At 37.9% G+C, this 24,995-nt stretch overlaps 1 protein-coding gene across 3 annotated transcripts in view; it reads right to left on the bottom strand.

The window, feature by feature from the left end:
• Positions 1-1,024: 1,024 nt before the first annotated feature.
• Positions 1,025-24,995, bottom strand: part of fhl3a (four and a half LIM domains 3a) — a 28,847-nt gene continuing 4,876 nt past the window's right edge. The window contains exons 1-6 of one of the 3 annotated variants that reach the window (XM_037980294.1): positions 9,560-9,833; positions 7,249-7,423; positions 6,210-6,399; positions 3,890-4,059; positions 3,554-3,740; positions 1,025-2,404 (exon numbers count right to left, since the gene is read on the bottom strand). In XM_037980294.1, coding sequence (XP_037836222.1) covers positions 2,253-2,404; positions 3,554-3,740; positions 3,890-4,059; positions 6,210-6,399; positions 7,249-7,423; positions 9,560-9,573 — 888 coding nt within the window. In that variant the 5' untranslated portion in view covers positions 9,574-9,833 and the 3' untranslated portion in view covers positions 1,025-2,252. Of the gene's footprint in view, positions 2,405-3,553; positions 3,741-3,889; positions 4,060-6,209; positions 6,400-7,248; positions 7,424-9,559; positions 9,834-24,995 lie in introns of those variants that run through there. The other 2 variants (XM_017423668.3, XM_037980295.1) reach the window with 2 other exon arrangements.

The raw sequence follows: 24,995 nt of genomic DNA, 5'->3' as shown, positions 1-24,995 counted from the left end.
AGAGACCTTGTTCTCAGGGAAAATTGCGGCATGTAGCATGAGTGTGTATTCTATAACACAAACCTGTAAGCCTGATATCATGTTTGACGTGGCCCACATGTTCAAAAATTACCTACAAAAGGACTTGTTTTCTCAGACTTGGGTAAAGTAATACATGTGAAATCAAACAAAGAGAAAACAGAAAAGGAATCTTTACAAAAAGCTGATCATGCAACCTAAATCCCAATAACTGGTGATGATTTAGTTTCTCTCAGAGAGTGTTCACAACATGACACAGTTAAGTGTTTGCCTTTGACCCTTCCTGGTAGCCATCATCTCCCCGCCTGTTCACGTCTTCAAATAAATCCAAAAGGGGCCGTGAGTTAGCTGAACCCCCCTCTTCTAATGAAAGTGCCATGGTGCAACTCCAGATGTGAACATCCTCCCTCCTGCCTCTCTCCTCTCCGTCTCCCACAGCCTTTTCTCTTTCAGTTCCCCCATCGCCCTCCCCCATGCGGCTGCGACTTTTCCATCTCCTTTTTTGGTGAAAAAATCTGAAACGGAGGCAGGGAGGAGGACAATTCACCAACGTCGACAGGAAAGTCTATCTGGTGTTCTGTGGATGTGCGCTTCATCAAGGCAGTGAAACAGTCGACTCAGCATAAACAACAAAGTGTGTGTGTGTGTACCCATTCAGGGGCAGACCCACACACACACACACACTCATTTACTGTTTATGACTCAGAAAATATCCTAAAACTATAGACACGTGCAACTTTTCTTGCCGTATAACACATGGTTGCTTTCTCCAACACTTTCTCACACTCCCCCACACTTTCATGCCCTTTCCCTCTGGAACTGCACACACACACACACACACACACACACACACACTCGTCTTTCCTAGAAAGACATTTTAAACACTCCAAAGGGGTTTTCTTTGGCTTAGGGTGTAAACACAAGTCAACAGAAAGCCATGCAGTTTTAATCCTGTAACAGATGTTCATTATAACCACAAAGACACACAAATTCTATGAAAACTGTAAACAAAGATCAATCAACGCCTTTTTATTTTTATTTAATTAGGTTTTAAAAATAGGACTAACCATTTAGTCGTATCAGCTATCAACTGATTTATAGTAAATTGAAACTGAAACTTATTTTCCATCTTAAAAATATGTGTTTGCCAACTCTGACTCACCAGCTGAAATAATCAGCTTATTATAGATACTTTTATATTTAAAAAAAAAGCATGATTCAAAACTAACATAAAAACACAAACAACAACAAAATAAGCACTAAGAGAAATTGTGACAGCAAAAGACATGCATTTTTTTTGGCAATGCACAATATTTATGTATTTTATTTTAGCTTCTTTTTTGGTTATAAATGTTTTTGTGCACTGATGATAAAGAGATACATTATTGGAAGTATATAAAACAAAGTTTAACTTAGATAAGTAGACAAACCAGTGGTGTGTCTGCCACCATGTCTTTAAAATGTGTATTTGTGTGCACATCATGAAGAAGCAAAAACATATATTTAGCAAAGTGCAAATAAATTGTACTGATGACCAAAAACTAACAACATTAACATTTTATTTTTTTCTCATTCTTATTTTAACACTTGAAATCTTTTGAGGAAAAAAACAAAACAAAACTGTCAAATCTTTTGCAACTTTTTACAAAAGTGTTTCACCTTCTGTGCCACTATGTACAACAACTTGTTTGAGATGCAGAAAGCAAGAACCTAGAATACAGAGCAGTAAGTGACATGCAATGAAAAGCAAACATTCAAAATGCATAAAACTGCAGTTGTAAGAGCATCAAAACAGTAACTCAATCATACATTTAAAATATAGACTGTAGGGTTTATATATCAGTGTTCTGCGTCTTCTCCTCAGAGCCTGACTTCTACCTGAAGTGATATTTTACTTATATATATTTATAAAGAAATATTTGGCAAAATGACAAGCATTTTGAACATACAAAACATTATTAAGGCACTCCATAAACAAAACTTTTTAATTCAAAAAGAAATCTGTGTCCTGATGATGCAGCAACAACACAATTTTGTGCACAACTGCAGCTCCTGGTTGAAGCTCTTATTTAAACAAGGCCATAAAGGAACTAATGTCTTTATTTTAAAATGACCTGAGGCAGCATTTATTTTAGCCTGTTTTACCTTCCGTGGCAATAACCAGGGATTTTTGAAAAGCTATAAGAACAAGTTGAAGATCTGAAGGAATGGTGTGATCGTAGTAAATGAGGATTCTATAGGCTGCTGTGGCAGCCACGGCACAGGATCCTGTCACCATCGGGGAAAAAGCCAGCGCCCACAAGTGAGACGGAGCACTGGGAGCAAGTGAAACATGGCTGATGCCACTGGCGATCTTCAAATGAGATGTACTTTCCTCCTCCAAAACCTGGACAAAGGAGAAATTAGAAACAGAACATTGAAACCTTCAAATCTGTTGGCTGACCCTAAAGTAAGTGAAGTTATAAAACACAGAAACTGCCAAATATGGGGAGTAAATGGTCTTGAAACTATGTAGCCTCTGAAAACCTCACCTAAAAGTATTTTCTTTACAACATGGAATCAAAAAAGATCTAAAAGTGAACATCACAAAGTCAAATGAACAATTTTCTGAAGATAGATTTAAGAGAATAAAATGCTTTATTAAGGATGGGTTAGGAAACAAAATAGCTAGTAAGAATGAGTGGAAAATACAAAGCTTAGTGTTCAAAATCAGCCCCAAAAATGTAAAAGCCAGATCTCATAAGGCTCTCGCAGTCCAGCTTTGCAGGACTGGAACAAGCCTTACAGACAACTGTGTTTGTGAATACTTTCACCAGGACGTCTCCTCAAACAGAAGAAGACCAAAGCCCGGTTTCCTCGTCAACTACAATTTTTTAAGAGCTCTTCTTCTGTTTGCTCTGGCTCAAATAAACAGAGACGGCCATTAAATGTCCCAACCAAATAGTTTAACATTAGCTCAACATTCAGCCCTGGTGTATGGAAATAAAGTAATTCAAGTAGTTCATCTATGTCAAAGGTTGTTCTCACTAAAATAAACACCAAATTTTTTTTATTCTAATGTGCATAGCTTTTTCTGTTGTAATTTGCTGAAATAACACAGGCGTTGAAAGGGATGACACAACTGAGAGCAGAAAAAGTGAAATGTAAACAAAAAAGTTAATCTCTACAGAATTCCTTTCAACGAATGCTATCAGAGCCTTGCGATAACAATCTAAACCTGTCAGTTGCTGCTTTTAACGAACATGTGATATCACAGCGTAGATGTTTAATAACTGCAGGTCACAGAGGATTATTGTTGGTTTGGGGGTTCTTGTAGAGATCAAGAGTTTTAAAGTTTGATTAATGTGAAAAAAAATGTTGCAGAAAATTCAAGATTTGAATAGAACTACCTAAGACTTCAAGACCTTTTCTGTTATTTGCTTACATAGAGAACAGTTAGCCAATCTTAGAGCCAATCTTGTTTACAGTAATCCATTGTAGTAGCACACTTTATCTGATCAAAATAACAGGATTTAACAAGGTGATGTAATCTTGCCTGTGATCGGTTTGCTGCATGCCTCACACTTCTTGGCGTACAGGTTGCCAAAGCACTTAAGGCAATAAGGGCTGTCATCCCTGGAGGTGAAGTGTTGACCAGCCAGCTGTGTCTTACAGTTGGTGCACACAAAACACTCCTTATGCCAGGGCTCGTCTCGATAGGTTACACCACCTTTAGCCAGAGCCTAAATTAAAAAAAAAAGTCAGCGAATTATTATTTTAAATGCACATTTCTGCAATGATTTCTCATCCCCTCGTTTCAGTATAGCAAGTTTTTCTAGCCGTAATACATTGACAACATATTATATGTTAGTTTTTGAACAGATTCACAGACCTTTTTACAGCGCATGCAGCGTGGAGCAAACTTTTCCTCGTAGCAGGGTACGCAGTAGTGCTCATCCTTGTCGGGAATAAAAGACTTTGAGCCGATCGGCTGTTCGCAGCTGTGACAGATGAAGCAGCCCTCGTGCCACGTGGAACCTGCATACTCCAGCTTTCTAGTGCCTAGAAAGGGAAAGAACAAAAACAGAAAAAAAGCATATATTATTATTATAAATTATAGTTTTTGATGCTTAGTTAAAACAAATGATCCGAACTGAAGCTAATTAATCTAATTTTGCTTCACTTAGATTTATTTGATTTAAATGGGAATACCACAGACTTCATACTTCTTCTCTACTGCTGGAAAATTGCTGAAAGCTTTAAAGAATGAAGGACAATGCCATTTTCCCCTCTGTGACGCTAGCAATCCATCCTACCGTATATCCTTTGGTTGCTGAGTTTATCACACAAGGATGCAGTGGTTTATGTGGAGCTGAAATTTCTGCAAATTGCTTACGTTTCTTTGCTCAAGGCTGTGTGCTGCTCTGCTCTCTAATCAAAAACACAAAAATACCCTGAAATTCCTGATTTTGAGTTTACACAGGACTCACGAGACAACGTTAGCTGTGAGGCACTGGCAACAGAGTGATAAATAAAAATATAACTAAAGGTAAACAAGCTACAATGTGAAATTCTACTCTATTTAAAGGGGAAGGGTAGGAGAAAAAGCCTTCCAACAAGTTTAAAAAGCTTAAAAACTTTGGGAAGGTGCCAAAAAAATAAAAAATCTGCTTTAAAAGAAAGTATCAAGAATTTATCTTGTAGAAAAATTCAACTAAACGGTTTTAAAAATCCTAATAGGTTTGACTCCTGTAACTCTGTGGATGAAAATATCTAAAAATGGTTTTTGTTCGAATAATTACATGAGACTTTCTAAATGTGGCCAATCTTCAACAAATTTTGTTTTCACTTGAACAGATAATACATTTAATTCAGAGCCACGTTGATGTGTTGTTTGTGATAAATCAGGACATTAAGTACCGTGAAAATAAAAGCAAAAGTAGCTCTCTTCCTGAAAACATTTGCAGCTTTCTGAGCACTTTACAAGCAGCTGAGGTTTAGATCCCTGGATTTCACCTCTTTCACATTTCATTTTTTATTTCTAAAGCATCTCCTCTATTGTCTGCTTTCTCTCCTAGTTTATAATTTAATTTGTCTGTGGCTCCATATATTTGCCATGCCATATTTTTTCCAAAGTCATTTGCTTATTATCATTGTTTTTAGTTTACTACATGGCAAAAAAATGGGAAACAGTGCGATTAAAGCTTTGTGGGTGAGTAAACAGTTGTGTATGGTACTAAAATACTCTATATAAGATATTTCATAACAACCTTACTATTTTATTTTAATTAAATAAACCACCCTTTCATCTTGGATTTTAAGCTAAGTTCATATCAGGTTGAAAAGGTGAAAGGTATGCCAGAATGCCTTTTTAATTATCACAAACTGCCAAAGGCAAAGGCGGAGCAATAATTCCAGTCTATCTACGCGTTTGTTTGTCTCGTTAGCAAAGCATCTCATGAGTCACTGAATGGATTTTAATTCAGCTTTCCGAAAGTAATTACTGGGTTGACATCTACAACCATTTAACTTTGGGAGTTAATCTAATTCAAGATGGCCGCCACAGCACAGTAATTGTAGCAAACACAAAAATGGCTAGAACTCAGTCAATTTTACAGATATTGAGCTAAAGTTTGTTGGGTTAGTAGCTGAATATGATCTCCAACACATATTTGAAGGGTAACACATTGTGCGTCATATTTGCTTAAAACCTTGGAATTACCTGTTGAATTCAACTCAGTTTGTCTGTGAGCAAAAATCTCATAAACCAATGAATAGTGTTCGGTGAAACTCTAAGAAAGTAATTATTGGCTGTAAATCTGCAACTGATTAACTTTTGGTGTCAACCTAAGATGGTTGTCACAGCTGATCAACCTTAACCCACACAAAAATGGCCATACTTCAGTGAATTTTACAGATATTAAGCTTAAATCTGGTAGTAGCTGTCATTCATTTGAATAATCACAAGATTGCACAAAATGTTATTTTCAAAACTTGACCAAAATGGCTACAACTTTGTCACTTCTCAGTATGAGATAATCTTAGTCTAAAACTAGTATGAAAGGTGGCGGGCGATACAAATTCCTTCAAGGAATGCTAGGCCTTTAAATAATTATGTTAGAATCATCTATTAGAAACGTGTAGTAAATATGTAGAACAAATGCAAAATCTAAACATCAAAGTGCCTTCTGCACAAAGAAATCTTGCAGCACCTTCTCCATTTGTACCTGGCATGACAATCTTGTCGCAGGCTACACACTTGGAGGAGAACTCATTACAGTAGCAGTCGTTGCAGAGCAGAGATTCGTCCTGGCTGGTGAAGGGCTCATCTGCCAACGAGCGATCGCAGCGGAAACAACGGAAGCAATGCTCGTGGTAATGCCTATCCTCGTAGAAGAGTTCCTGGCAGCCAGACAAGAAGAGAGGACAAGGATAAGAGAAGCCATTTTATACAGGTGGAAAGGCTCAACAGATACAAGGTCACATTTACACAGATGTGTTTCCTCAAAAACATTTCAGAACTTTAAAGGGAAATAAGAGAATGACAGGAAGGCTAAATGTAAATATAGGCTTAGATTTACAATAGAAGCAGATAGGAGTGCTGGTTTGGTTAACTGCATACACAGATCAAGTGCCACAAAGGACATTTACACAGTGTTTCTTTTTCAAAAAAAAAAAAAAAATTAATTACAAAAATGATGGCTCTATTTTTCATTTACATTTATCGTCATGAGGGTGTTGACCCTCTGGTCTCCTTGAACAATTAAACTACCAAGAACTGCAGCCCTCACAACTCTCCAAACCCCAATAAGACCATGCTGGTTTTAAATGATCAACTTCTAATAGAGTTTTCCATGAAAAGAAGATTGAATTTTAACGTGATTGTGGTAAAGAGAGAGGTGTTTTTTTTCTTAGACAAAATTAGTCCGTTGGCTTATGTGGATTTAGAGGAAATTGCCTGCATAATTGCTTGTTAAATTAGCCTTTACAGCATCTTGCCACACAAAATACATATGGCACGCCTCATTTACTAAGAATTACACATCATTAAGATGACATAACTTCTTTTCTAGTCGTCTAAAGACACATCAGTACATAAAAATAGTCTAAAGCTAATCACGGGCATATTTGACATTCATTCTTATAAGAAAATATTATACATTAAATCCCACTTTTTCTTTTTCTTTTCAACTTTGTGTTCATTCTGTTTGTCGCTGTTATGCAGTGGTCATGTCAAAATGGAAGGCTTACCCTTGAATCGTGACCAATCAGCTCTTTGCATTCGTCACATGTGTTTGAAAACAGGCTGTCGTAGCAGGGGATGCAGTACGGGCTGTCGTCTGACTGGATGTACTTCCGACCATACAGGGATTCTTTGCAGTGGTCGCAGTCAAATTTGTCAGCCATCGTAACTTTTCCCAACAATCTGTAACCCAGAGAGAAAGCATGAAGGTTTGCAGTGTTGTAAAAATAATAAAAGTAAATTTAAAAAATCAAATATGAACAAAAGGTAAGCACAAACAGTGTGAAAAAGTGAATGACAAAAATGAATTTGGGAGAGTCGTGACCTTTTCCATCCCAGCAGATGGGTGACACTATAGATTTTTACTGTCAATATTTATGTTTTGAATAATTTGGTGTGTAACTAGCAAAAGCTAGAGAGCTCAAGAGTTCTCACAGGAAAAAGAAAAAGACAGAAAAAGGAACAAAAGAGAGGAAGTACAAATGCTAATTAACTGCTATTGTTGTGTGCTGAATGCAAAAGCAGGAGTACAGCGTGACTTTCTTGAACTCCCAGTCATAGTAAAACACACAAATTCATCAACCCGAAAAGGCACACAAAATACACATTGCACACAATAGGCTTGCACCAGTTTTTTAATTTTCAGTTATACAAAAACTTTATAACCTCGGAAGCTTTCTGTCATGCCGGAGACAGTACAGGAATTTATCAGGTTGTATGCATTTAAAATGTCACTCCCCCTCTCATTTCATTTTCTAAGACATGTCAGTCAGCTGTGTTTGATGGCCGAAGGAGAGAAAATTCCCTCAACTTTTCCCTTGTTAAAAATTTAACTGATAGAATTTTTTTTTTTCTGGTAGTAAAACACAGACAGAAGCCTCAACCACAACAGGAGTTCCGTCTAGCATTGTTCTTAAGGTAATACAGTTTTGAAGCAACAAACTACAAAAGTTAACGTGTGTCTTTGTGAAATAAGCAACCTGCAGGCTGACTAACAAGACAGATAGCAAAACAAATGAATTAGCAAACAGCTGACAGGCTTTGAACGTTTCTTTTTGAAAAGCAGAATGCCAAACAACAGAAGTACTTTCATTTCTTATAACCAAATTTAGCTAGCTTTAATTCAGTATTTTTGGTTAGGATTTCCACCCAGTGTACTTCTGTTTTTAAAAAAATACCCACATCTTTTGAAATAGGCCCCAGGCTTTCCTATGTTTTTGCTAATAATGTTGTTTTCAAAGGGAACAAATTAACCTGAGTTCTCTCACTCTCGTTATGTATGTCTGTGGATATGAATCAATCTAACTAAGAATAAATATAATTATATACGTATATGGCACGGTTATTTGATCATCGCAAACTCATACTAGCCCACAAACAAGTGAAGCTGTGTGTATACAACCCCTGAACAAATGGCTTGAATTAAAGGCTCAGCATTCCTTGAAAAAATAAATGTTGTCCGCCACCTTCCATGTCAAAGTTTTACACTTGGAAGATCTTATGATGAGAAAGGACAGAGTTGTGGCTGTTTTGGTCAAACCTGTGAGATGTCACGAAAAGAGTATGCTGGAAATGACACCACATCATATTTATTTTAGCTCAAATCTGTAAAGTTGGATGAGTTATAGCCTACAGCTTGTAGAAAAATGCAATGCGAGTGTGATCTACAATCACAGACGGGTCCTTGATCACGACTGAGCACACAACAAAGTGACAGAATAATATTGTGAGAGCATTATGACAACAATATCAAGTAGCCAAATGTTACAGCATGGTCAGTGGACATCCCTGTGATAAGTGATGTGTTCCGTGTGGCTATTCATTCCCACCACCCTGTAATAATAACCACCACGGATATAACAATCAGTCACACTTCAAGCTGGGGCTGTGCTACCAGTCTTACACATGCACGCACATAAACACACCCCCACACAAAAAACACACCGAAGAAAAGAACAAAAAAACAATATGAGACAAATTACGCAAAGTCTGTCAGCAACAGATTCTCAGGTTTCTGCTGTTTGGGCGCTCTACACGACAAAGTTCCTAATGAGTCAAAATGAGAAAGTCCAGATCCAACAGACCTCACCTGCTCACAGGCCTCATATATAACCCACTGACAGGCTTTTTGCGAAAGCATAACAATTCTTCCCTTGAGGCTCTTTCACCCTTCTCATTGACCAAAAACATAAATTATAGTCTGAAATCCTGACAGCTCAGTGGCCTTGTATTTACAGTACTGTAGCTCATATTCCTACACTGCTACACATCCTTATTTAATGACTAAATTGAACACGTCAGAATTAGCTGAGGACTCACCTTATAATATCCATCTGGAGGTTCTGGCAAAATATCAGAAAAAGCAGCTGTGGTTGTTCTGTGTACTTTTCAGCAAGGCGATGAGCTTGCCTGTCTGTGTTCTGACATCAGTTTCTGTTAATTTGACAAACCATTCATAAAAAAAACCCAGCAATGTTCCAATGCTCAGCCCACATAACGATTACGTACAGACTGGATCAACAAAGTATAGAGCTGTGAGCACTCTAAGCTTAAACTCATCTGCAGTGACAGGTAAAAAGGAACAAAATGTCCCGTCTTTTCCTGCCAGGTGAAGAAACGAGATGAGGCATGACTCACTGAGACCGTAAAGGCGGTGCTAATTTCCAAAGCAAATCAGACAGCTACAGTATTTATTGCTCTTTCAAAATGTGCATGTATCATCCTCAGATCTGCAAACTAAAAAGGCAACAAAAAGGGTCATAAAAACTTTCATACAGGTAGAAATACACTGTATTTCCTCATATACACTGACATTTAAATAACCCACATCTCTGAACCTGAGATGTATGGCATTAAAATAATAGGTTCCTCCCAAGAAGTGTTTTCTTCAGGCGGATATGGGTTTGAGTGAGACGCTGAGCACCAGCAAATAGGTTTGAATTAAATAACCGAGGCAAAAAGGACTTCAAAGTCTGCTTCAAAAATAAGTATTACTTCATAAACAAAAGGAAATGCTTGTTTCTACTGGCAGACCTTGTAATGTTTCCATTGCAGAGATTTACTTCAAACGTCAGGATTTGATTTGCCAAAGCAAAGCCTGTAATGAACTTCTGATGTCTCACAGAGAGGGGGCATGACATCAGTCCCCCGACCCCAAGAGTGATGGACAAAAACCTACGTGTGCACATATATTACTGACTCAAAAGCAACAATGCACAAAGAGAAGAGAAGGACATGAGTTTATAGTTCTCACAGAGATGTGCACTCGATTTCCTCCTGCACGTGTTTGCTTCTCAGCGGAGGTCAATCCCCTTCATGTCCAGTGCCCAAAGACTAAAAACCCTACTAATAAGGCTCCCAAATACCAGAGCTCTGACTGAACTCAACCCCCTGGGAAAAGTGTGGGCTTTTCAAGGAAATTATTACGGTATCTACACAGAACAATATTGCACAGATATTTGCCTGGGATTTATGTTAGTATTGCTGATCAAAGTAAGAATCTTACTTTGATTACAATCTTTACAGTGATTCAGAGAACTAAAATCTAAGAGAGAGGCTAAAACACTGTACACTGATTGCAGCTAAATTGATCAATGAGGGTTTTTGTCACAATGTGCCAATTTTTTTTACTTTAGCAATGGATAAAAGACTTCTATCAAAATCTGTCAGTTAAAAAAAGTAACAGTTTTTTGCCAAGTTTAAATAAACTTTACATATTCACACTTCCTTAAAGTAACATCCTTGTTTCTGAGACCCCTGTGTAATTAGCTTTGAACAACATTATAAAAACACATTTTACAGCTTAATAAAGCAAATTTCAAAATCTAGCTGATGATCAAATTTAAATCAACAAAACTAGCTATGAACATACACACTCAAAGTTTGTGTAGTTTTATCATCAAGCCAGCAAGCACAAAGACAAAAAATGAATTGTTTACAGATCCAATAGGGCTGTGTCATATATCATCCACAATAATTTCAAAATGACTTTTTGCAAGATAAAAAATGTCACCGCAGTATCATTGATGACATGATGTATTTATGTTCCCTAGAGTGCTCAACAACACACCAAGAGTTGATCAAGATCATTTACATGCTGATGCATGAAGCAGCACACCGAGTCCTAAATGAGTATGAACATCTTTTCAAGCTGCGTATCGGCATACGCTGAATGCCCCGCTGGGATCCAGCAGCAAGGACGGCCCCCTGGACCATATCACTGATTCAAACAGAACAAGCTTGTTCCAGTGCCAAGACCAAACTGTTGTAAGTCCTGTCTGAGTCATTTGCAGGTGCACCGATAAGGAATGAACCCAGTGAGGGTTTGGGCAGCTCGTTAGCCCCCGGAAAGCTACTTCAATGATATGAAAGTGGTTTGGCTACAAGAGGACAGACCACCAACAAAAAAAAACCATAATTCATAAAATGGGCAAAAAGATTCAATTACTTCAGTATTATTATATCATTTTTAAGGTGAAAACACAACATGAAATAGTTTTAGCCTTGCACTCATATTAACAGTGTCTTTTGTATTGCAGCATAAGGTTGTTTTCACAGGCTTTTTGTAGCAACTAAATGCTGTTACTTGCAAACTGCAATCACAGATAAATGTTTAGTTTGTTAATATGAGGTTTAGCAATATAATTATAAATATTGCAAATTGCCTTGGAAACTTGTGACATAATTTCAAAGTTATACTGCTCTCCTCTAGATACAACATATGTAAACATTTGCAAACAGACCTTTCACTTGTTTTTACACATCTATATGAGATAGTAGAGGAATGCCAAGGCTACATTCTGCTAGTCATCACAGCACTCCCTGATTGGCACAAGGAGGTCAGATTCAGGGCCAACTGTGAGACGCCACAGAGCAGCAGACTGATGCAAGCAAGCCGACTGTAAAACTGTCGCTGGGAAACAAAGTCGTGATTGGTTACAGGAGAGCCAGCAGAAACCAAGCTGAGTCCTTTCCCACAGGCTGCTGTGTAAATCCCCAGCCCAAACTTTGCTCACGCTCTGCCTGATTTCTAATGAACAGCCCAAGCAGCCTGCTGGGAACAAATCTGCCAGCTCTTCGTGTTTCTGCCATACATTAATAGAAGTAGTGCTTGTAAAATAACTGTTTTGCTAAGGCTAGACAAAGCACTTGACATCATGTCACAGCAACAGAGAGAGAGAGAGAGATCATCCTGACCACTGCAAGAAAATGTCAAAAAATACAACAATATAAAGTTCACATATGTACACGTTTATGACCAAATATAACATAAAAAACATATTCCTGTAATGATGGTTTGAACATGCTTGTAATTTTGTCATGTAAAGAGCTAAAATAAAGGGATGAATGCTTTATCTTTTTAATAGGTGAATAGATTTTTTTTATTTTGCACATTGGAGTGACTAGAGGTTGACAACAAAAGCAGAAAAATAGGTTTTGCAGCTCATATACTGGCCAGTTTACGAGTGAATGAAATATCTCAAACTAACAAGTTAGTGGCACAGTGCAAAAGTGGCGTAACTGTATCCACCCTGATAAAACAGCACGACCACTCTTAGAAATAAGCACCACAGTTTGACAATGATTGTGAAATAATGTACTTTGTAGCTGAGTAAAGTCTGGAAACCTTCTAGTAAAGAAGAAACCGTTTAAGTACATGAGTAAAAGCTGAATCTGGAAAGTTTGTGGTTTATGGGCTCATCATGACTGAGGGCCTTTTTAGTTAAAGTGGATACTTCACCGAGTGTGGATTTTACTGTGCACAGTAAGATTTAATTTATATTAACGTAGCAGCCAAAAGGCCACTTGATCGTCTCTTAAACTGTCTGGATTTTTTTTTTTTTTTTTGGTAGCAAAGACACTCACAAACCAGTTAAAGGAGTGGGTTGTTGGACATCTTCTTTTGCAGGACTGCCTCCTTTTTTCATGACTCAAGAGAAAGTAGACAGAGTTCCATTTAGTGGAAAATGTATGCTAGGGCAATATCTTAAACTTATGAAAACAATTAGAATATTAGTAAAACCTTTAAAAAGTGTCCATACTTTTACCTGGACATTGTCAACTAATAGTAAAGGTTCACTGAAATGGGGAAAAGTAAAACATTTGACACTTGTAGGTATCTCGTTTTCGAGCCTGGTTGAGCATATCAATAATACAAACCAGCCTCTGGTATTTAGTTTGGGTCTCAGTCTAGCAGACAACTGAAAGCACTCTGATGAAGATGGATATTACTTTCAATACTTCAGTACCATGACAAAAAAATTATTTTGATGACTGCAGGCAAAGGAATGAATTGCAAAAAAACCAAATACATTCTTAAAGGTTTAGAACTAGTTTCTACCACAACATTTCAATGGAATTACTTGGTTCAAAGGAGTTTTGGAAGAAGCTTCCTAAGTCTCATTCTCTCTAAAATGAGTTCCACTAAACTAAACACATGAACACGACTAATTGTTTTCAAGACTGTAATCAAAAGAGGTTAGGATTATTCAGGTTGCAATAGAACAACATATGAGCTGGACACTGAAATGATATGTTTTACAAATGAGTGCAATGTTTGTTATGTTGTTCATTTTGGCTTTCACTGGATCAGATAAACGAGGGCCAGTAATCAAAAGGACACACTGAGGCAATGAATCTTATCACAGGAAGAGGAGGAAATGGCTCATGAAGGAGCGATAATGCTTCATGCAGCCTCATTCAAAATACTTGGACAATAAAAACACAAAGAAAAGTCCCCATAATACACTTTACTCTTTAATGTAGATGTGATACTTATTTTAAGCCAAAACACTAAAACTACAGTCATCCTCATAAAGTTTAAAGGCTTTAAGCAATCTTCAGTCATCTGAGTTTATATAATGGGATCGGCACTTAGCCTCTGATGGGGTGTTAAAAAAAGGAGATTTACTACAGATGTAATTAAGGGTGCCACTGCTTAAGCATTGACGCACCCTTAATTCTATCTTATTAAGGAATTTGTGCTGTATTGCATTGCACAGTTTTGAAATAAAATGTACAAATTATGTTTAAAAACGTGCAGCTTGATTAGGAATAATGTGGTATGAACTTTGGTAAAAGTATGTTGTACAACAAGACAAAATTTGAGGAAAAAAACACTGCAAAAACAAACAAATAAAAGGAAACAATGGAAATCAAACATTTAGGCAAGCCTCTTTGGAACTCTACAGCTCTGGTATACTTTACAGCAAAAACAACATTCAAAGTTTTAACGGGTCACACAAAGTTGGACTTTAAATGTCTGAAAAGGTACTTTGATATATTTTATGATTTTTACACAATTGCAGTTTGAGTTTTAGGATTTTTGGACATTTTTACATGGAGTGTTTATATGACAGCTGATGATATCCAACTTTGTCACACTTTGAATTGTCTGAAATTTTCAAAACCTTTACAAACAAGTGTTTTTTGCTTCCACAACATTTTTGGTACATTTACAAATTATACATCAAAACATAGGTATATTTTGTCTTCTTTCACTCAGTCTCTGTCACTACTTAAGGACCTATGGTTTTCTCTAAACATTTCCTCAGATCACAGAGTGCATACCCAAGCTTCTATAGACTTCAGTATATTTTAGCTCAGAGTATTCTTTTCAAAACTGTTAGAAAAGGGTCTTGTCATATTCCCTTCATAAAACATTGCAAAAAAACAAATAAACAAAAATCAGGGAGTGAGAGAAATGACACAGAAGTGTGATTACCTTTGTGACCCTAATAAGACAACTACAGAAGCTTTAACCTTTTTGGTTATTTCTAAGCTTCTTATGCAGTTCATACATAAAATGTATACATTTTTACTTTGTTTAGATTATTACCAAGTAGATTTTGGGCAGTAGCTCCACTGGCACCCTTCAAAATTTCTTCAGAAATCTTTGAGTCTTGCGTTCAATAAAAATCTAGGGCCACCCAAGTTTAAAGTATATTAGAACACATGATCAGAAAGGTAAAAGTTTTTAACAGCTTTAGTGAATGAGGATGAGTAGACACTGAATGTCACACTTGAACTTCTCCTCTGCGGCAGCCTGGATCAGACCTGACGGCAGAGAAAAGGCTGCAGAACCAGACGCTGGAATGCAAACCTGTTATTGTTTCTGAGCATTTAAAGACTGCCTGGTGCAGAGTGGGAGGCAACAAAAGGTTCAAATCAAAGCCAACATTATAAACATGAAGGAGGAAAATGACTACCTGCAGCAGAAAATGCCACCATGGCTCTTTCTAATTGTCCCCTCTTGGCAACCTTTAATGACTGTGCTATAGTGTAGGGATACGGCTTGATGTCTTTTAATATTAGCCTTCATTCTGTTATGGGATGCACACTATAGTGTTAGAGGAAAGCCACAAGTTGACATAAGCTGGTTTGAAAGAATTTACCTCAATGCTTTTAAACTCATTTATCAAAGGGACTGGATGCTGTGATTTAAATGTGCATGAAGGATAAACAAAAGCTCATTTTGCACTGGCGTTTATTTAGCTATACTTAAAACACAAATTTGTCATAGTGAGACAGTCTCTTGGCAAAGTTTTGACTGGAAGATGACCTAGCGAGGAGGACGCCATGTGCAGAACTTTCTCAAGTATAGTTCAGCTGGAAATACAAATGTCTCGTGTCATTCTGCCCTTTCCGCAAATGTCCCCATCTCAAAGTTCCACAATACTCCACCAATGCCAAACAATAAAATTGCAATTACTGTAAATCATATAGTTTTGACTCAACCACCATGAGGGAAAGTTTGGAAATAAAATGTCTATATTTATGTCTATATCACCATGAGTAAATGGCAAAGAAAGATAATTTTTAGCCTAAATTTGTCTTCCATTGAAAAAAAAAAATGCTGCCATACATAAGTGCTTCACATCTGGTTTCTATTGGGAAAACTATGCAGTTAACTCCTGTGTGCCAGTGGAGGTTTCAGAAAGTCACTGCTTTAAGAATTCAAGAAAAGTTCTCTCTTTTTTTCTTCTTTCTGGTATTTGCCGGTAAATGTTTAGATGGCAGAGGGAAAAATGGTAAAGGAGTGAGAAAATGAAAACCAAGTCTTTAAACGAAAAAGACAAAAAAAAAGGTTTTGACAGTTTGGTAGGAGATCCTTTAAATAAATTTTGGGCTAGTAAACAATGTGGTGAAAGAAAAAGACTTAAAGGAATACAGAAACAACTCAAAGATAATGTGTGATAAATATCCACATTTCAAATACAGCAAAACAAGTGTTCTGTCACCAAAAAAAAAGCTTATCTCAGAAAGTTCAATAAAACCAAAACAGCTGAAGACAGATCTTAGAGATGTAGTTACGATCTTTAAGGTGGCTGTTAGTTTTAAAGTAAATAAGTTAAAAATGATTTCTTTATGATGCTTTTATGGCTGGCTGAGATTTAGTGTATTATTTTTCGTTGACTAAACACAGTCATCAATCCAGGGCACCTCGTTGCTCCTAAGTTTTCCATTACAGATTTGTGTGATTTGTTTTCACCGCCATCTCTCTCATCCTGTGATTCAAAGAAGAGGGAATCCTTTTGAAATCTGAACTCTGCACGTTTTAGCAGAACACCGTCTCTTTTCTAACACCTGCTTTGTTTTACTCAGGATTGTAGACTGACGTTTTGTTTAATTATTATTTATTTTTAAAGATGCGTGGACTTCTTAAAAGGCCTCAGACACACAGTCTCCATTCAGATCTGAGCTGAGTAAGAAAGATTTTTGAGTGAGTTCGGTGATTCAATTTGTACGCCCCAAGAGAGGAAGTTGTGGTCATAAGTCCACCCAGAAATAGTCATCCTGATGCAATATTTTTAGATCTAAAACAGGAAAATATAATTTTTTGTTTCTTCATTGCCAGACAGATTCAGCAAATATTTCTCAAGTCAACTGTTCCAACAAGTTAAGCTAACCACAAAACTCAGGAGCAAATTTGGAAAACTCTCTATTTACGCATTCTTGGATTTGAGGCGCGTGCCTTTGACATACGAACAGAGGAGTTTGAGGATGCTTTGACCTTGTTGTCTATGCTGGATGAGACAATAAAATAAACTTGACATAGTGCATTCCTTAGCTTAGCCAAGCCAATTTAGGTTCACAGAATTGACGGCTACACATAAACTGAACCTTTTCTTAACAAATGATAGTGTTCTTTATTGTGCACAAGCAAAATATGTTCAATCAAAGAGCAGGCATGTCCATATTAGGAGTTTGGAAGTATGGTAGTGGAACAAGACACAGGATCTTTGTCAAGAAGGCCTGAGCTAAACTTCCTTTCTAAACCATGTTTTCTACTTGGTTTTACCTGCAGTTCAAGTCTGTTATAAGTCCCTAATTCTCACTATGTGTTCAATGACACAAATTGGCTTTTGCAGATTCTTTGATATTCCCAGGTGATCTAATGTCACTGACTCAACATAACTCAGCCTGACAATAAAGAACCAGACAAAGGTTTTACAGGATGCACAGTCAGCATTCAGGCACACTTGAGCAATATACACCCACAACTGTAAGCAATTATGTATAACTCATTCAGACTTGCAGCTCATGGCGGCAGTGAAGGCACCTAACCCTGGGATTATTGCACAGGCAAGAAAGCTTTACTTTTTTTCTTTCGACACACATACCGTCATCCCCAGACATGAATATTCAGCATGTTGTTATAAGCAGCAGGTGGATGCTTCCCGTCATGTGTGTGGAGGTTGTTTTTTTTATACTACACACTATGAGCTGTAAGAACAATTCACAATCTTGACAACAGGTGTACAATGATCTTTTTAACCACAGCAGATCAAAATACCCTGAGAAAATGAGTTTAGATGAGAGCCAGCATTACACTGGCTTAGGAAAATTCAGGGGGATCTCTCAGAAGTCATTTCCAGTATATGTAGTTGATTTTTCCCTTCTCCACTCATCTCTATGGTTACTAGTAAACAGCACCCTCTTTGCCCAGGACTATAAACCTTTAGTGGCGATGTTTAACTCTCATTTTATCCTGCACAATCCTGACTGAGGACACAGGCCCGGAGTTTTATTAGGAACGTTGTTTGTTTTAGATTTACAGTTTAACAGTAGAACATACTGTTTCAGCTATACTTTAAATAATCAAACTGTAAATTTCCACCGCACAAAAACTAAAGATCTTAAAATAGATGTGTTTGTGTGGTTTGAAAACTGAAACATCCTTCTGAACCATTTTCCTGTCATCAAAACATTATGTCTTCTTCCTTTACTCTGCAGGTTCATTTCCTGCTTGGGCAATGACCTCTTCTACCAGCATGGGGTTGATAACAATGTCTAAGACATTATGCATTCACGCTGAGCTTCTTCCTGTTACCCCAAACAGAACCAGCTCTGGGACTTCTCAAAATGACGGTCTCACACACACACACACACGCACACAAACACACACACACACACATGCAAACACACAGTCACAATGAAAAACAGGCTTATTATGTCTAAACACACAGATACAGTCCCACAGAAGGACAGAGTCAGGGAGACACAGACACACCTGCAGACAGTTGTAGAAGTGGTCAAACACAGCACACACACATACACACACCTGCACACACATGCGGATGAAAACACAAAACTGAGGGTGGCTATTGAGGGATCAAACAAAAAATAAACAGCAGTCAAACTGTGGCGCATGAGTGACTTGTGCACTGAAAGCATACACAGTGAGCAGCTGCACACACACGCACACACACACACCGAGTCACTTTGTGGGGACTTCCTGTCGAGTGTAATTACTTTTTATAGAAATGATCCCTGGCCTTTCTGGTCGCTACAACGACAACGTTGATAAGATCAAACAATCTGATGGGTTTAGGAAATGAATTCCAAACAAAGTTGTATGATCTTGGCAACAACAAATAAAACATGGCGATCAATTCAAACCAAACAGTCTTCAGTCTGGGGGCTGAAAGCCTGACCTTTTTTAGCATCATCATAATCATAATGATAAATAAGGAAAGATTTAGATTTTTTTAAAAGAGACAAAAAATGTGTTTTTTCATACTCTACTAGAGATACTATAACTATTGCACACTGATGCAAAATAAGCAGAGATAATCCAGGAACAGATCTCATATGACCTAGTTTTTTAGACTCAGTTTCCATGTTTGCTTTGACCTTCAAATAGCTGAGTAAAACACATTCACTCTGAATGTCATTGCAGAACAGCTAACCAAATACACACTGATGAAATCCCACAATTTTAGGAAGTATATAAATGTAAGAACAGTGATGGAGATTAGTGACCTAAAAGGTTGATCACCCTCACCATCCTTGCCAAGAGAGCGTCGTGACTCTGAATGCAGCAGGCGGGCTGTGAGGCTGCAATGAGCTCACTTCAAAGGTGTCCATAAATCATGCTGCCAAGCAACACGTCCCCCTGTCACGATCCCACCTAGCTTCTCCTTTTCTCTGCTACCTTTTGCATTAGCAGTCGTTCCTTGTCATTTGTGTTTTGAGCTGTTGCATGCATTGACCAAGCCAAAATAGGAGATGCAGGGGAGTTTATTTGTGCAGTGACTTCTAAGTAAACATCTCATGTTGAAGCAGTCATAACATAAGGACTAACAGAGGAGGGATATAAATACGTGCTGTCCGGAAACCAAGTAGCACTGGTTTTAAAATCTCTACTTATTAAATAAACAATAAATCTCTAGAGGATTTAGTTTAGGTTTATTTCAGCCTCGAGAAAAGCTGCAAGTTCAGAGATCCTACAGCTAGTTTTGTTGACTTTGCCAGAAGAGAGCTGCAATCCGTCAGGCCCTTATCTTAGTGTCACACACTGGGATCTCTTTATCATGCACCCATGCAAAACACCATTCATCTTCCCCACCTAATTCATTATCAGTGATAAAATGCAAAGTCCCAGCTGCCGTTGTTAAATGGAGAGACAACGTGAAAACAGGTGCTTTGGTAAATACTGATAGCGTAGCTGAACTACGCTGCTTCCCAATGCAGACCTGTCTATCTCCTTCAGTCTATTAACCACAGCTCTTGTCCTACCTTGTTACACTTTTATCCTGCTTCTTTTGTTTTTCTATTTAGAGTAATTCTGGGATTGAGGGATTTGCAGGCAGGGTCTGAACATAAAACAGACACAAACAAAGAGTAGCTCTCAGAGGTCACAGGGTTCTCATTGTGATTTTACAAACTCTTCATCACTCAAGTGAAGTGTAAATGTCTGCACAGCGGGAGTAAATTTATGATTTTGGACCGGCTAAATCAACTGATACAAATAATGCTTATAGACTTCAGAGCCATGTTCCTTGCCCATGTGACCAACAATCATCACACAGGACATCTCATACTATAGAGCATATTCCCTCCTCTCTTTTTCAGCAGTCATTAAACCTTAAACAGTTTCCATTCACCAGTGCTGCGAGAGTAAGCAATGGGATGAGGAAGGGGGTGTTTAAGGGGGGGTTGAATACTTCCACGGTGAAGTCATGGTGCTTGTGTCATTGGCCCTTAGCAATGCTTTGCTCACCGTCTGGCCTGCATTTTACTCATTGATCTAATTTCCATTGCCAAGATTGGATGTGGCTCTTTTTAAAACTGAATGCTCAGGCCCATTAAAGCACACACAGAATTGCAAACGTATGGTGGACTTTAGGGTATTTAGAGAAGAAACAACTGAGAAATGTTTGTCAAACTGCGAAGAGGACTGGAGTAAACAGAAAATATAGTTTTTAGCGGCATTCAGTGTGGTAGGAAGATGCCTAACTTTGTGTATACCTGGAGTGAGATGTATAAACAATACCTGCACACAAAAAACAGGCATACGCACACAATATAAAAGCTAAATGAGTAGTGATAATGTAAATACCTCACACACTCTTTTTTTTACAATTCATGTCTGGTATGATGAAAAGAGAAACTAAAAACAATAGAATTTAACCACAGCTTTGCATCACAGTCTAGCATAAGGATGGATGCTTTGATGGTTTTGGAAAATCCAGCAATTGTGACTTTAAAATAGAATGAGAATTAAGAAATTGTTCTGTTTTTCTGGAACATGAGAGTTAGCTCTTGATCTGTTTAAGACTTCTAAAAGCTGATAAGAAAACAACTAACATCTGTGCAGTTTTACCTCCTACCTGATCATCTGCACACAAGACTGTTTAAACCAACTTTTGCAGATGAAGCAGAGGTTGTCAGGCTTCTTTCTGTAGCTCTGATGCACCTTTTGGTCTCCTGTTTATAATCTGATTATCTTTTTTTGTTCCCTTTTATTCCTCCAGGGAATTTGCTTTTGTCTTGGAGAACTAATTGATTTCTTTAGGTTTTCTCGCTCAATAGTTTTTGTTCTGTTCTTGATTCCAGAACTGGAATTGACAGATAAAAGACATTTCCTTTTCTTTACTATTGTGATGAGACTCAGTTTCACAATCTCTCATCAATCAATGTCTCATTATTACAATAATAACACTTGATGCTTAGTTAATCCAATGTACTTATTATAATTACCTAAATGAGATGAAATGCAAACCTGATTCAGAACTTATAACAAGCTAGTATGCTTTATTGCAACATTCCAGATAAGAAGGCCATAAGTGAACACAAGGAAAATCTATTTAAAATCAGTATAGAATTTGTATATTTATTGTAGCATCATAAGGAATACCAGCTTTGTCAATTCATGCATTAATTATGCTTTTTTGTGTAATTTTGTTAACTGTGGTGGCAGCTGAAAAAGAAAACCACTGCAGTTAGATTACTATATAAAGTCAATTCTAATGCCCAAATTTGAGCTGTGTGGTATCAGAAAAACTTTAAATGTGGAATGTTATTGTTTAATATTGCAATAAAGATATAAACTGTGATAAATCCACATTCTGCCCATTCCACACTTTCTCTTTTGTCATCACTATCATCTAAACCTGGTGTGGGCATCAAGGCCAGTGAGACTCCATTGGAATAATTAAATATCATATTAGCATGCAGAAAATAAATGCATGGTATTTGAAATATATTGGTCTATAAATTATTGCAATATTGAGATTGCACTCAGTAATATTGCAATGATACATTTTTGATATATTGTGCAGCCCTAGTTCAAATAGGTTTAACTTATGAGTTTGAGCTCATTTATTCCTTATTATTTCTAAAAACTAGAGATTTTTTTGGCATTTATTTTTTAAATTATATCTGAGTTTCAGAAACTTTTGCATGACCATTGTTACACTTCTGATAATTTTCTCTTACGCTTCTGGATTGAGTTGTATCAAGTCAGAAGAACTGCTCTTAGCCCAGAAGGATTTGATGGTAGTAAATATGCAGCCAAACAAGGGTAATTCAATGTAACTGTACTTCAATTACATCAGGTAGGAGTGACATGATGCCTCAGAAGTTACAGGAGTTTGCAGATAAAAAAACAAGTAAAAATGGGATAAAAGGGGGAGCTAAAATATGCGACTTCTATTACACGTTTGCTATCCTGCTGACAGACGCCTAAACAGGAATTAACAGCACGTCTGAGTGACCGTTAAACATCTTGACCTGTTACTTTTTTTTTTATTCAACTGAAGAAGCCACAAAAATTCCTCTTTCTGCAGCTCATCCCTGTCATACCTTGCTGTGATCTTCTCATGGAGGAGCTGACATCCTTTTATAGACACACGAAGGACACTTTCTGCCATTTATGGCTCCTCTGAGGCTCTGCATGAGGGCGGGTCAGCATCCAAGGTAAGAGAAGACAGGGAGGCAAAGAAGGCCAGCAAACATCCTGTCCACTTCCTACTCCTTCTCAGTGACTCTGACAGCTTTAAAAACAAGTGCCAACGCGTGCCTCGGCAATGCCAAGTGCACTCTCGGGCTGTGTGTTTTGAGAAGCACACAACTGTCACATACAGTTCAATTAAATAACAAGCATAAATCCACACCTCGGTGTATCTAGCAAGTCTGGCTTGTCTCAGCCTGTCTCTGCTGTGGAAACTATTGTCTTTCCTACACGGAGACAAAAGTGATAGACTGAGCCACAGCTTGCAAATACTCGTTAGCAAAATACATAAAAAACAGATGATGCAGTGAGATAAGGCAAGATGTTCTGGGTAAGGAGTCACATTCTTTATCACTTGCTAGTTTCATCATGCAGCGAATGGATTTTTACAGTGTTTACTTTCAGTGACTGGGAATGCTCCCTCCAACAGCTGCATACCAAATAAACAGTGTTGTACTTATCACAAACAGGCTAAAACACTTCTAATCTGAACAGCTCTTTACACTCTCCAATAAGTTAGGCCCTTGTGGTTCCTTCCTGGAAGACAGCTGTGCAACGCAGAATGCATTCTTGCACATACAGATAAAAAATGTGAACAACTTAAACAGTCAAAGTGCTTGACGGCACTTCCTCTTTTGTAATGTCCTAGTCTGAGTTCATTCTTTGCACATGTGGGAGCTCTATTAAGTATTTTGGAAGCCAGTGGAGTTGGCATTGTGGCAAACTGAAGTTACAAGCCATTTAAAACACAACAACCAAAGCAGCAGGGGGTGCAGGTGGGGATGCACAGTGAATCAAACATACATACATATATCTATATATACACTGTGTTCCAAATTATTATGCAAAACGTGTTTAGGAGTGACAAGGTAAGAAATTTTTGGTTTGTCAGCTAAACTCATTGATGGTGATGTGTGTCAGGGCTCCTTATATCATTGAAAGCAATTGCAGACACCTGTGCTAATTAGTTTGGCAGGTGTGTCCAATTAAAGGCAAGACTACTTAAGAAGGCTGTCCCACATTATTAAGCAGCCTACATTTTCAGCCAAAATGGGAAAGAAAAAGGATGTGTCGGCTGCTGAGAAGCAACAAATTGTGGAGTGTTTAGGTCAAGGCATGACTACAATCAACATTGCCAAGACACTTCATCGTGATCATCGCACAATTAAGAAGTATGTAGCTGATTCACAGCACACACGTGTGCGTGCTGATAAGGGAAAATTGCGGACTCTTTCCAACAGGCAATTCCGTCGGATTAAAAGAGCAGCTGCAAAAATGCCTTGTCATGGCAGCAGACAAGTTTTTGAAGCTGCTGGTGCCTCCAACGTCCCCCGCACAACAAGATGCAGGGTCCTTCAGAGATTTGCAGCTGTGCGTAAGCCATCCTGTCGACCTCCTCTATCCACTGCACACAAGCAGAAACGGCTCCAGTGGGCCAAACAATACATGAAGACTGACTTCAAAACTGTTTTGTTCACCGATGAGTGCCGTGCAACGCTCGATGGTCCAGATGGATGGAGTGGAGGATGGCTGGTTGATGGACACCCCATGCGAACAAGGCTACGGCGCATAATAATTTGGAACACAGTGTATATATAGATATATGCATATAAAGCCAGTTTTTAATTATCTAACACAGGAGAAGAGCTCTGCAAGTGTGCAAGTGTGTTGTTGCAGATACATTCCTTGTTAACAGCCAACTCTCTGTAGGAGTTATGGTGGCATTTTGTGCTTAAGGCGTTGTTGCCTTATTTGATGCCCGCTGTGCACGACTGTTTGGTTAAAGACTTCTTACCACATGCTCTCAAATTGTTGCCTAATCAAGTAAGTGCACTGGGAAAGATGACGTCGTTGCTTCCATGGAAACAAAACCATTTTGTCCTTTCTATTTGGATCAAAACTTACTCCTTGATGTACTCATATTACAACTACTATTTTCTAAAAGTCATATTTCAAAGATACAGTGGTGTGTAGTGGTAACAGCCAACCTCAAAAATTTGGCATCAAATTCTTAACAAA

The sequence above is a fragment of the Kryptolebias marmoratus genome, linkage group LG16, assembly GCF_001649575.2.
Source record: "Kryptolebias marmoratus isolate JLee-2015 linkage group LG16, ASM164957v2, whole genome shotgun sequence".
Taxonomy (NCBI): Eukaryota; Metazoa; Chordata; class Actinopteri; order Cyprinodontiformes; family Rivulidae; genus Kryptolebias; species Kryptolebias marmoratus.
Note: the sequence above shows the minus strand (reverse complement) of the source record. Positions and strands in the feature narration are given on the sequence as shown.